The sequence below is a fragment of the Oncorhynchus masou genome, chromosome 22, assembly GCF_036934945.1.
Source record: "Oncorhynchus masou masou isolate Uvic2021 chromosome 22, UVic_Omas_1.1, whole genome shotgun sequence".
Lineage (NCBI taxonomy): Eukaryota > Metazoa > Chordata > Actinopteri > Salmoniformes > Salmonidae > Oncorhynchus > Oncorhynchus masou.
This window is the reverse complement of record NC_088233.1, coordinates 40,818,384-40,831,580: the sequence shown is the minus strand read 5'-3', so window position 1 is coordinate 40,831,580 and position 13,197 is coordinate 40,818,384. Positions and strand designations below refer to the sequence as shown.

The 13,197-nt window shown below is 43.5% G+C and overlaps 1 protein-coding gene across 1 annotated transcript in view; it reads left to right on the top strand.

Moving 5' to 3' along the window:
• Positions 1-13,197, top strand: part of LOC135509501 (A disintegrin and metalloproteinase with thrombospondin motifs 20-like) — a 135,993-nt gene that overhangs the window by 20,241 nt on the left and 102,555 nt on the right. The window contains exons 4-8 of the mRNA XM_064930223.1: positions 7,975-8,276; positions 11,613-11,696; positions 12,007-12,131; positions 12,242-12,282; positions 12,558-12,663. Coding sequence (XP_064786295.1) covers positions 7,975-8,276; positions 11,613-11,696; positions 12,007-12,131; positions 12,242-12,282; positions 12,558-12,663 — 658 coding nt within the window. The remainder of the gene's footprint in view (positions 1-7,974; positions 8,277-11,612; positions 11,697-12,006; positions 12,132-12,241; positions 12,283-12,557; positions 12,664-13,197) is intronic.

The following is a 13,197-nucleotide window of genomic DNA, read 5'->3' as shown; positions in this document are numbered from 1 at the left end:
AGGAATGGGATTCCCTGTTGAGAAAGTCTGGTACCTAAACTCTAACCCTTAACCCCTTGGCCATCTGGTACCTAAACTCTAACCCTTAACCCCCTGGCCACCCTATGGCTTCTACCATGGATCTGGAGAGTACCACTGACACCACTGTGGGCAGACAGTGTGTGTGTGAAACCTGCTATCTTTCTTTCTGCTGGTCAAGGGTCATGCAGCCAGGTTTAAAAGCTTTCGTTCTTCAGCACCATTAGTGCCCTCCTTTCTCGGTCGAGCCAGCAGCCACAGTAATTGCTCTTAATTGTAGGTCTGTGGGGGTCTACAGGATGTTGTACTGTCCATTAATCGACCTGACCCCTGATTGGCCCAGGCATGACCTATGCTTGGTGTAAGGTATGCTACAGATACACTATGCTACACTGTCACCGTAATTGGCACCCAAGTGATAGAGCTCTTTCTCTCCCAGTGGGTTATTGTAGAATAATGTTAATTAGCTGAACAATGAAATCAGTGTTTCCTGTTGTTGGCCTTTTGGCATTGACACTTCTGAACAAGAGTGAAAAGAGGTCGTAGAATAAATATAAATTGACTTTAATCCAGCTGAAGTGGAGGAGAACGTCATGTTTTGTTGACTTCGTGCTTGAAAGATACATCTATGTTGTAAAAAAAAAAAGAAGAAAGAAAGGGACAACAATCTGGTATCAAGTGTTGAAGTGATGTACTATTGCTTTAATGTCTCTAAAAGGATCGTAAACCAAAATAATTGATATGGGTACCTTTTTGCGGGCTATTGTGCTCCAACGCCCTGTGTGCGATTGTGCTTGTGTGAGTGGGTAATATACATCTTAATCAAAGAATACATAAATATCTTGAGTTATTTATTACTACGTCGTAAAACATTATTGGGATTAGAAATCCTACCGTTTCCTGCTCTGTACAGGCAGGCATTGTACCAGAAATTGCTTTTGATTCCTCAGTTACATGTATGAGTACATAAGTGCCAACAAAAACACTGTATTTTATTGATGGCACGCGTTGCAGAAATATGTGCCATTATACACTCTTAGAATTAGTGGTGACTCAAGGATACCTGGAGATCCTCAATGAACCCCTGGAGATCCTCAAGGAACCATTGCTGGTCAATGGTTTATATTTACACCTTTGTTTAGTTGGGGGGTTCTTGGAGGATCCTTTGATGTTTCAATGGAGCAAAGGGTTCCTGGAAGAACCCTGGACTGGAGGCGTAGCTTAGTAGGGTTGTTGGGCGTTCAAATAGATTTTTTAGGGCCACCCGTTAGAGTAAATGTCGTTGCTGTCCATATGTTCTGTTGTATTGTCATCACATGTTAATGTTGAACACTGACAATTTTGTAGCTTCATTGGGGCTTACAGAGGTATATGAGTTCCTCAAGAGCCTATGCAAATCCCGAAGTTGGAGTAGTTACCACTTTATTACTATAAGTAATCAGCAATTATATTAGACTATATAAAATTATATTAGACTATGTAATTTGCATGAATATTCAAAGGAAATTGAAGTTTGCAGTGTACAAACGTAACAATATGAACACAAATGACATTTACTCAAACGGGTGGCCAAAAATAATTATCTGAAAGCCACACCTCAAATAAGCAACGCCTCCAATTTTTCTGTTATTAAAAGGGTAAAATATTTAACCCCTCCCGTCACAAAAGGTTCTGGTTTGAACCTTTACACAGAGGTTCCTCGAAAACAGTTTTCAGAGGGCAGTTTTCAGAACTCTGAAAGGTTCTTCCAGGCCCCATTACTTCTAAGAGTGTAGGGCTGGACTGCAATGTCATTATGTGTTGGGCTGCATTGCTACTATGAGTTACTGCTGTAGTTATCTGGAACAGGGGATTTATAGATGTTTAATTATGTTTTATAAACATCTGGCAGAGGTTTTTCATAAATGTTTGATAAATATCTCTACATGTTTTATCGTTTTTTAATTGAGAGATAAATTCCCCTATTTTGGGTTTTGTCAGAGAATACTTTTAGTCCTTTGAGTGAATCGGACCAGGGCCAACCCAAACTATTAGTCTCACAGTGTAAGTAGCAGTTCTCCGGCCAGTGAGAGAGGGGATTTGACTGTAAGGCGAATTCGGAAAGGTTTTGTATAGCTAATCTAATGTGATTTAAAGGCTATTATTACGTTGGCCATATTTCCTCCTCTTGCTCCTCAACTTACTGTATTCCACTTCCACCCTATTCGCTTCTCACTTCACACTACATAGAAACATCAAAAGGTCTAGTCCACCCTTTCTCCTTCTCCACAATGCGGGATTGTTCGCTCCGCAGTGAGAAATCTGTCTGGTGGCGTTCTGGAGCTCTCTTTCGCTCTAGTTCCTGGAAAAAGAGGCCTTCGCCATGGCTCAGCGGCCTCAGCTGCTCTGTGGATGGGCAGTGGGCACCGGCTGATGGGCTTGGCGCTGACACAGGCGCCTGCCGCTGGCACGGGGTAGGGCATCACGGCGGCAGGAGCTGTGTGCTGTTGTGCCAGGGTGTCACGCTCCATCTCGTGTGCCCGCCGCGCCAGGGGCATCGCTCGAATGATCTTGGAGTTTTCCTTTTCTTTTTCGCTCCCTCTCTTAAACCCTCTCGATCGTCCTTAGTCTCTTTCTGTCTTGGTGGTTTGATAGAGTAGCTGGTGGGTGTTCAGACCACAAGGTGACCCTCACTATGACAGGGTTACCCAGAGGTAGTGCTGAGTGATTAACCAAAACATTGGTTAATTTTCATTTTTTAAACAACTAATTGACCAACGTTGGTTCAGTTATTTGAGTGTCGTTCGTTTTCTCTGTGAGCTCAATGCACAGTTTCTCTAGAGATAGTTGGTACTCAGCAGTCATAAAAGTATGCCTTATTTACTTTGAAGAACTACAATCTAGTGATTTTGTCAGACAGCATAGGCAGCATCTCTATAGAGATGAGATGATGACTTGGAATGAAATTAATAAAGTCATCAAAAAAACTACAACTGAAATATTTTATGAAGGTAAAGTAATGTGAATAAATGATGGTACATAAGTGATAAGCAGTAATGGGCAGTCACTGCCATCATGGGACTTTGATGAATTGTTTTATTCAGTGTTGTTACAGCATTAAAGCCACATTTAATGTGAAAAATAACCCAAATTGAAAGCCGTTATTATTTTTTTGTAATCGAACCAAAACCCGACCAACCTCAAAAGGCACGAATCGCTCAGCACTAACCAGAGGTAAACAGTGTATAGCATATGTAGTAACTTCCTCATCCAGATACTGAAGTAAAAGGCAACTGGTAGGAAATCAAGTGTGTTGGGCTATATATTGTCTATTGCCATGGATGCCTAGCAGACACATTACGATATAGTATTGTATTTTGATGCAGTCTCAGTACTGATCTCAGTGCAGGACAACAACATGATAAAGAATGAATATAACCAGTTAACTGCTCATTCCGACAGCTGTTTGGATCACAGTCTTCTAGTCTTCCCCTTTCTCTCTGATTGGACGGTTTGTCTGGCCATAGAGATTGGTCTTACCTCAGCTGTGAGGCAGCAGAAACATTGCAAGTCCTCATTCCGAGTCAAGACATCTCAGCACATGTGGCTATAAATCAGCTCAAATGCGGAAAACCTGATGCGTGATGTACTTTTCAACATACAGTACCAGTCAAAAGTTTGGACACACCTACTCATTCAAGGGTTTTTCTTTATTAGTACTTTTTAAAATAATAGGGAAGACATCAAAACTATGAAATAACACATGGATTCTTCAAAGTAGCCACCCCTTTGCCTTGATGACAGATTTGCACACTTGGCATTCTCTCTACCAGCTTCATGAGGAATGCTTTTCCAACCGTCTTGAAGGAGTTCCCACATTTGCTGAGCACTTGTTGGCTGCTTTTCCTTCACTCTGCGGTCCAACTCATCGCAAACCATCTCAATTGGGTTGAGGTCTGGTGATTGCGGAGGCCAGGTCATCTGATGCAGCACTCCATCACTCTCCTTCTTAGTCAAATAGCCCTTACACATCCTGTAGGTGTGTGTGGTCAATGTCCTGTTGAATAACAAATGATAGTCCCACTAAGTGAAAACCAAATGGGATGGCGTATCGCTGCAGAATGCTGTGGTAGCCATGCTGGTTAAGAGTGCCTTGAATTTACAAAGACACGGCTGTTGGAACCAAAAATCTCAAATTTGGACTCATCAGACCAAAGAACAGATTTCCACCAGTCTAATGTCCATTGCTCGTGTTTCTCGGCCTAAGCAAGTCTCTTCTTCTTATTGGTGTCCTTTAGTAGTGGTTTCTTTGCAGCAATTTGACCAGCAAGGCCTGATTCACACAGTCTCCTTAGAACAGTTGATGTTGAGATGTGTCTGTTACTTGAACTCTGAGTTACAGGTGTCGTTGGAAGTAGACCAAAGTGCAGCGTGGTGCGCGTAGATTTTCTTTTATTATAAAATGTCGCCAACAAAACAACAAACGAAAGAAACAACCGTGAAGCTTACAGGGCTAAGTGCCACAAAAAAAGTTAACTACCAACACTGAAAGGAGGGAAAAGGGGCTACCTAAGTATGATTCCCAATCAGAGACAACGATAGACAGCTGTCCCTGATTGAGAACCATACCCGGCCCGAAACATTGAAATAAAGAAACCTAGAAAACTAAAAATAGAATGCCTACCCCACATCACACCCTGACCTAACAAAATAGAGACATAAAACGTCTCTCTAAGGTCAGGGCGTGACACTCTGTGAAGCATTGATTTGGGCTGCAATCCGAGGTGCAGTTAACTCTAATCAACTTATCCTCTGCAGCAGAGGTAACTGGGCCAGTTTCATCATAGCGCTTGATGGTTTTTGTGACTGCACTTGATGAAACGTTCAAAGTTTTGGAAATGTTCTGCATTGACTGACCTTCATGTCTTCAAGTATTGATGGACTGTCATTTCTCTTGGCTTTTTTGATCTGTTCTTAACATAATTTGGACTTGGTCTTTTATCAAATAGGGCTATCTTCTGTATACTTTGTCACAACACAACTGATTTTATTTATTTTAATTTTATTTGACCGTTATTTTACCAGGTAACCTGATTGAGAACACATTCTCATTTACAGCAATGACCTGGGGAATAGTTACAGGGGAGAGGAGGGGGATGAATGAGCCAATTGTAAGCTGGGGATGATTAGGTGACTGTGATGGTGTGAGGGACAGCTTGGGAATTTAGCAAGGACACCGGGGTTAACACCCCTACTCTTACGATAAGTGCCATGGGATCTTTTGTGACCACAGAGAGTCAAAACATCTGTTTAACATCCCATCCGAAAGACGGCACCCTACACAGGGTAGTGATTGACTCAAATACAATTAGAAGGAAAGAAATTCCACAAATTAACTTTTATCAAGGCACACCTGTTAATTGAAATGCATTCCAGGTGACTACCTCGTGAAGCTGGTTGAGAGAATGCCAAGAGTGTGCAAAGCTGTCATCAAGGCAAAGGATGGCTACTTTGAAGAATCTCAAAAATAAACTATATTTTGATTCGTTGAACACTTTTTTTGGTTACTACATGACTCCATACATGTTATTTCATAGGTTTGATGTCTTCACTGTTATTCTAAAAATGTAGAAAATAGTAAAAATGAAGAAAACCCCTGGAATGAGTATGTGTGTCCAAACTTGACTGGTACTGTACATATCCCTGGCCAAACTTAATCCATCCAGATACGTTGTTGATCTTGGACCAAAACATTGCAGCCATGTCATGCATGCTCTCATTACTCTCTCTGCTCTTGAATGCTTTTTGTTAATGTGATACCAATATTTCCCTCCATAGTAGCACATTGTCTTTGACTGAGATGGTCCGTTATTTCAGAAGTGGGGAAGGGTTGGGTTTGGTTGGGGGTGTGTACAACCCTCCGCAGCTGTACTCTACTGCAATCTCCCAAACAATGTAGCCTCTTGTGGGCAGCCGGGAGCTTGCCTGAGCGGAAAGTGAAGCCCCCCACAGTCCCACAACCCTGGCCCTAGCTTCTCTTCCCTGGTGCTGTTGTGCCTCAACAGCAAAGTATCCCAGGACACTGCCCTGTTCTCAGACAAAATAGATATGCATAATTAAGCTCTCTCCCTTCCTTTACCTCCACAGGTTGGCCTCAGGGTGCTTTCCTATATCCTTCTTATCCTTTCTCTCTCTTACTCTCTCCTCCTCCCTTCCTCTCTCTCTCAATTCAATTCAATTCAAGGGGCTTTATTGGCATGGGAAACATGTGTTAACATTGCCATCTCTTTTTGTCTCTCTCTCTCTCTCTCTCTCTCTCTCTCTCTCTCTCTCTCTCTCTCTAGCAAGTAAGGTACTTTGAAAACAACAATAAAAATTAACAGTAGACATCACACATACAGAAGTTTCAAACCAATAAAGACATTGAAAATGTCTCTCTCTCTCTCTCGCTCGCTCTCTCTCTCTCTTTGTGTCTCTCTCTCTTTGTCTCTCTCTCTCTCTCTGTCTCGCTCTCTCTCGCTCTCTCTCTCTCTCTCTCTCTCTCTCTCGCTCTCGCTTTCTCTCTCTTTGTGTCTCTCTCTCTTTCTGTCTCTCTCTCTTTCTCTTTGTGTCTCTCTCTTTCTTTGTGTCTCTCTCTCTTTTTCTCTTTTTCTCTCTCTTTCTCTTTCTTTCTCTCTCTCTCACTCTGTCTCTCTCTCTGTCTCTCTCTCTCTCTCTCTCTCTCTCTCTCTCTCTCTCTCTCTTTGTGTCTCTCTCTTTGTGTCTCTCTCTCTCTGTGTCTCTCTCTCTGTCTCTCTCTCTCTCTCTTTGTGTCTCTCTCTCTCTCTCTCTCCTTGTCTCGCGCTCTTTCTCTCACTCTCTTTGTCGCTCTCTCTCTGTGTCTATATATCTCTGTCTCTCTTTCTCTCTCTCTCTCTATCTATCTCTTTTTGTGTCTCTCTCTTTCTCTCTCTCTCTCTCTCTCTCTCTCTCTCTCTCTATCTATCTCTTTTTGTGTCTCTCTCTTTCTCTCTCTCTCTATCTATCTCTTTTTGTCTCTCTCTCTCTCTCTCTCTCTCTCTCTCTCTCTCTCTCTCTCTCTCTCTCTCTCTCTCTCTCTCTCTCTCTCTCTCTCTATCTCTCTCTGTCTGTCTGTCTCTCTCTCTCTCTCTAGGTTGTCCTAAGGGTTCTTTTCTATTTTCTTCCTATTCTCTCCCTCTCTTTACCTTCCCTGTCATCATGGTAAAGGAATCTCACACTGACTGAGCTCTGCTGTGCTACACGTGCAGTTCATCTGAGGTCCACCTAACAGAGGAAAGGGTTGGAAGTGATGCCAATGGACAACATGTAGCCAAAGAATATGGCTGCTTTCCAGGTCTATGGCTGCTTTTTTAAGGTCTTTCTCCTTTGGCCTGAATATAACAGTCTCAACGTCTGAATCTAGTATCTGTTGCATTTCAGCTGTACTGTTCCTCCCTTAGTGGCCCTTTCATTTGCTGTGATATACGGCTGTGGTTTAAGTGAAGTGATTTAACTTCATGCTCTCGTGTGGAGGGCCCCTGTTGAATGCAGAGACAGCAGTAGAAATAGTGGGGTTTTCTGTGTTTGTAGAAGTCGAATTTGAAGCTCAGGGGTGCAGCTTCTCTGACCTTCATCTCTAACCCTCAGACCTCTGTTACTGACCCTATGTCGCTCGCTACAACTTCTCTTCAGAACCTTGAACGCTTTTTGGGGTTTCAAGTCCAATATGTGGTGATTACTGTATGTCAGTGGAATGTGGCTAAGCTGAGGCCTTTAACTTCAGACATGTAATACTGTGGAATGAAAATGCCAGTAGATGTCAAATAAAAGATGTATGTCCGGTATTAATTTTGTTTTGTATTCTATAAATAATTTAACGTGTTCCACTATTTACACTCAGGTCCTAGTCTGTTCCTATTATCACAAAACCTTCAACCCGATTATTCTACTCTGTTACTCTGTTCTATTGTCCGACAGGGGAAGGATCGGAAAGGCCAGTTGTCAATCTTCAGAGCGATAGGAGTATGGGAGAAGAGTTGGATTCCCTGAGAGATAGAATGGACATCCACCACACCGGTTACGAGATAGACCACACGATAGAACATCACGTAGGCAACCACACCACCAACTCTTCAGACCCCCGTCACAGAGCCCCGTCCAGGCAGAAAAGGTTCCTCTCGTACCCCCGCTACGTGGAACTGATGCTGACTGCTGACGTCAAGATGGCGCGCCACCACGGACGCAACCTCGAGCACTACATCCTAACAATCATGTCAGTAGTAAGTAAAATATTTTTTTTATTATGAAAAACACATTGTTGAATCTAGATGTGTTCGTTGCTGTAACTTACTCGGATTTCAGGAAATGTGACTTTTCTGTGGTACAAAGTAATTTACTTATTGGTTAATGATATTGGTGTCTGGTTGGTAGCTTGGTTGACTTTTTACTGTACCCTGTTTTCATTATCTAAGAATAACAGTTTTCACCTGCAATCATTACCCCTCTTTGTTAATCAATGTCAAGATCACTGTTGTGTCTCCCAATCTGTTGAGTATATATTATACTACACTGTAATGGTCTGTTTGGGTTTTGCCCATTAGTTTTCAGCCATGTGGATTGAGGTTTAACCCATGAGCTATGTTTTACACAAAGGAGATGCATACAGTATTGTTCAGTGTGTCCCTCATAAAGTAGAGAGACACAACACCTTGGAAGCCTTGACTTGGAGAATTCTGCCAAATGATACAACTTGGATTTGTGTTTACCTGTATGTAAACAGTATGTTGGATCCCTAAGAATGCAAGACAGAAATGCTGATAGACAATTTTCTCTTCCTAATGTTAACCTGATAGCAAGCTCTCCTGCACAGTCAGAGATGTGGCTCATAAGGGGGTTCAATAAGCTGACTCAACTCTTTATGATCTTATTGGCTTTTAGTTTGGTTAACATTACTACATGCTGGGGTTACCTCAGCGTTAACATTACTACATGCTGGGGTTACCTCAGGGTTAACATTACTACATGCTGGGGTTACCTCATGGTTAACATTACTACATGCTGGGGTTACCTCATGGTTAACATTACTACATACTGGGGTTACCTCATGGTTAACATTACTACATACTGGGGTTACCTCATGGTTAACATTACTACATGCTGGGGTTACCTCATGGTTAACATTACTACATACTGGGGTTACCTCAGGGTTAACATTACTACATGCTGGGGTTACCTCATGGTTAACATTACTACATGCTGGGGTTACCTCATGGTTAACATTACTACATACTGGGGTTACCTCATGGTTAACATTACTACATGCTGGGGTTACCTCATGGTTAACATGACTACATACTGGGGTTACTTCAGGGTTAACATTACTACATGCTGGGGTTACCTCATGGTTAACATTACTACATGCTGGGGTTACCGCATGGTTAACATTACTACATACTGTGGTTACCTCAGGGTTAACATGACTACATACTGGGGTTACCTCATGGTTAACATTACTACATGCTGGGGTTACCTCATGGTTAACATTACTACATACTGGGGTTACCTCAGGGTTAACATTACTACATGCTGGGGTTTCCTCATGGTTAACATTACTACATGCTGGGGTTACCTCGTGGTTAACATTACTACATGCTGGGGTTACCTCATGGTTAACATTACTACATACTGGGGTTACTTCAGGGTTAACATTACTACATGCTGGGGTTACCTCATGGTTAACATTACTACATGCTGGGGTTACCTCGTGGTTAACATTACTACATGCTGGGGTTACCTCATGGTTAACATTACGACATGCTGGGGTTACCTCATGGTTAACATTACTACATGCTATGGTTACCTCATGGTTAACATTACTACATGCTGGGGTTACCTCAGGGTTAACAACCCAAACACACAAATACTTGTGTGTATTTGGAAACACATGGGCCTCTGCTTTAGCCCTTGAAGACATTATGAATGACCTTATGGCCGTACACGCAAACATTTTCACACATACAGATGCCGTATCTTAATTTGATCATCTTGTTGTTGCAGGGATTTTCCTGCATATCAGGTAATGCAAACGTATAGTGTATTCATGGTTTAAAAAGGCTTCTAAAGTTTGTAATTTCTACTTGAAAATTGCAGACTTTATTTGCCCCAACAAAATTTCCATGAAATATAATCCACATAATAATGCACATTTCCTGTTGTTGCAGGATAATTTTCCTGCTGTAGCAAACTGGTTCAAATTAAGATCCTACATCTGTACACACACACACAAACACACACACACACGTACGTGCATACACACACATGCACACAGCTGTCGAAGAAAAACCTGTCAAGGCCACTCAATCAAAAAGACCTGCCACGCTCCGGCCAAACCAACAGAAACCAGACCCAGCATTTTAAACAGGGAAATCAGCCAAGACTGATCCGTCATCGTCATGGTGACAGCACGTTGTGCCTGTTAGTGGAGAAGGGGGCTAATGGGTGGGCTGCTAGCCCTCTGATATGATGTCATTGTGTTTACACTGACCACAGAGACACATTCCTCCAGTGTATCACAGCCTTGATTGTCTGTCCACTTATGTACCAGTGTGAAGCCGTAGTTTAGGCTACAGCACACAGTCGGGGTCCCCCTGTCTATCCCCTGGTCTATCTTTCTATCAGTCTGTCCCCCTGTCTATCTTTCTGTCAGTCTGTCCCCCTTTCTGCCCGCCTGTCTATCACCCTGTCTATTTTTCTATCAGTCTGTCCCCCTGTCTGCCCGCCTGCCTGCCTGTGTATCCCCCGGTCTATCTTTCTATCAGTCTGTCCCCCTGTCTGTCCCCCTGTCTGCCCGCCTGCCTGCCTGTGTAGCCCCCTGTCTATCTTTCTATCAGTCTGTCCCCCTGTATGTCCCCCTGTCTGCCTGCCTGCCTGCCTGCCTGCCTGCCTGTCTGTCTGTCTGTCTGTCTGTCTGTCTGTCTGTCTCTCTCTCTCTCTCTCTCTCTCTCTCTCTCTCTCTCTCTCTCTCTCTCTCTCTCTCTCTCACTCTCTCTGTCTCTCTTGCTCTTTCTCTCTGTCTCTCACTCTCTGTCTCTGTCTCTATCTCTCTCTGTCACTCTTGCTCTTTCGCTCTGTCTCTGACTCTCTCTCTCTCTCCTTCTCTCTTGCACCCTTCCTCTCTCTCTCTCATGCGCTCTCTCTCCCCCTACCAGAGGAGGTATCTGCTTCACTCAGCCCCCCAGGCACTGACAAGCTAAATGTTTATAGAGGGCTAATGAGTTCCTGTCAGAGCTCTGTTAGGATAGCCCCAGGAGGATAGTGACCCACACTGACAGGGCTGAACCAAAAGAAAGGCACAGTTTTGTCCAAGGAGCGGTGGGATACACACAAGTCAAGCGTTGCTGAAATTTTTACATTTTGTTAAAATGTCAACTCCCCCCTGAAGGAATAAAAATCTTTCCTTTCTTCAACTGTTCCTGTTATTTTGGTCAGGCCTTCGGAACATGGTCTCTAGACCTACTTTCATTCAGTAGTAATCATCTTCAATTTAGTCCGTGTTGTCTGCTTTGTACCCTTAGTAGACATTTGCGTTTCTTGCCTGTGTGTTCATCTTGTCACAGGTTGCTGCGGTCTACAGCGACCCAAGTGTAGGAAACCTCATCAACGTCATGATTGTCAAGCTGATCGTCATCCACAATGAACAGGTGAGAACAGGCGCTGAGTGCTGCAGTGAGTGAGTACCCCCTGAGGCAGCTGACGTCAGCCTCTCTCTGTGGCCCTTCAGAAGGACACTGCACTCAGAGGAAAGCCTCAAGAGAAATCTCCTCAGAGAAAAGGATGCTACTATCCTGTGCTACCTACACAGCTGTGATTCAACTAGGACTGACTGAGGGGCATTCAGCACATGGCCTTGTAATGGCAGATAACTAAGTCAGATGAAAATACTTGACACTTTCAGATACATGGTTACATTTTGTATGATCCTCACCACTGTCTCTATGTCATCTCTCACAGGATGGGCCCTCGATCAATTTCAATGCTGCTACTACCCTCCACAACTTCTGTGTCTGGCAACAGACCCAAAATGTCCAGGACGACAGTCACCCTTCCCACCACGACACTGCACTCCTCATAACAAGGTGCTTACTGCTATTTCACCTTTGAACTCTCTCACTACCCTAACACACACACAACTGCATGGAGATTATGAATAATGGTGTCCTTTGCTTGTGCTTGTGTCTTCTCACAGGGAAGACATCTGCCGAGCGAAAGACAAGTGTGACACATTGGGTAAACAAACGGCTTCACATTCAGATTCAACTGTGCCCATGTCACCTTCAGTGACTCCGGGTTAACTTTCCATTACTGTTTCAATGTTTCAGCTAATATGCAATAATGAGTTTATTTCAGGAGCTCATATAGTGACTGATTGGAACGGTGTAGTGAGAGGGAGGATGGAGGGTCTCTCTTATGAAACAGAAGTTTGACGGCTTAATCGCCTGTAGCGGTGGAAGGCTTTTTTTCCCTCCGACCATTCAAGCAGCTGTGTATTGGTGACCTTCCAGGGCTGGCGGAGCTGGGGACCATGTGTGACCCGTACCGGAGCTGCTCCATCAGCGAAGAGAACGGACTCAGCGCTTCATTCACCATCGCTCACGAGCTGGGCCATGTGTAAGTTAGTGGTGTGCAGTTCGCGAACGATTTCCTTCTTTTTGAGCAACTCTTTTTAGCTGACTTCGAGAGTCATGATTCATTTTACCAAGTGACTCGTTCATTTTAGTCGTTCGTTTGACCTGCTGGCTGGCCGAAATGAAACCTACAGCAGGATTATTACGCACTTCCCCAGCTCAGCGGCTCCAGAGACGTGCTCCAACCACCAACCACCACCATAGATCATGTTGCGGGCAGCATAGAGAAGGCAAAAGACACGTAGAACTGATAATTGATCTCATGGTGCAAGAATGAATGTAATTAATTGATTGTTGAATGTTATCGATTGACACAGCTTTGTAGAACCAAGACACAGCCTACACAGCCTGCCTCTGCTCAACAAACTCGAGAACGAATTGTTTGGGGGGCTGCTGCAGTTTGCGAACAGAACAGTATATGCCTATCTCCCTCGCCACAGTCAAGAGTTGTTCACAATCTAGTCCAGTTGCGGCCACATCTAGACCTCGTTTTAAGGTATCTAGAAATAATCTTATT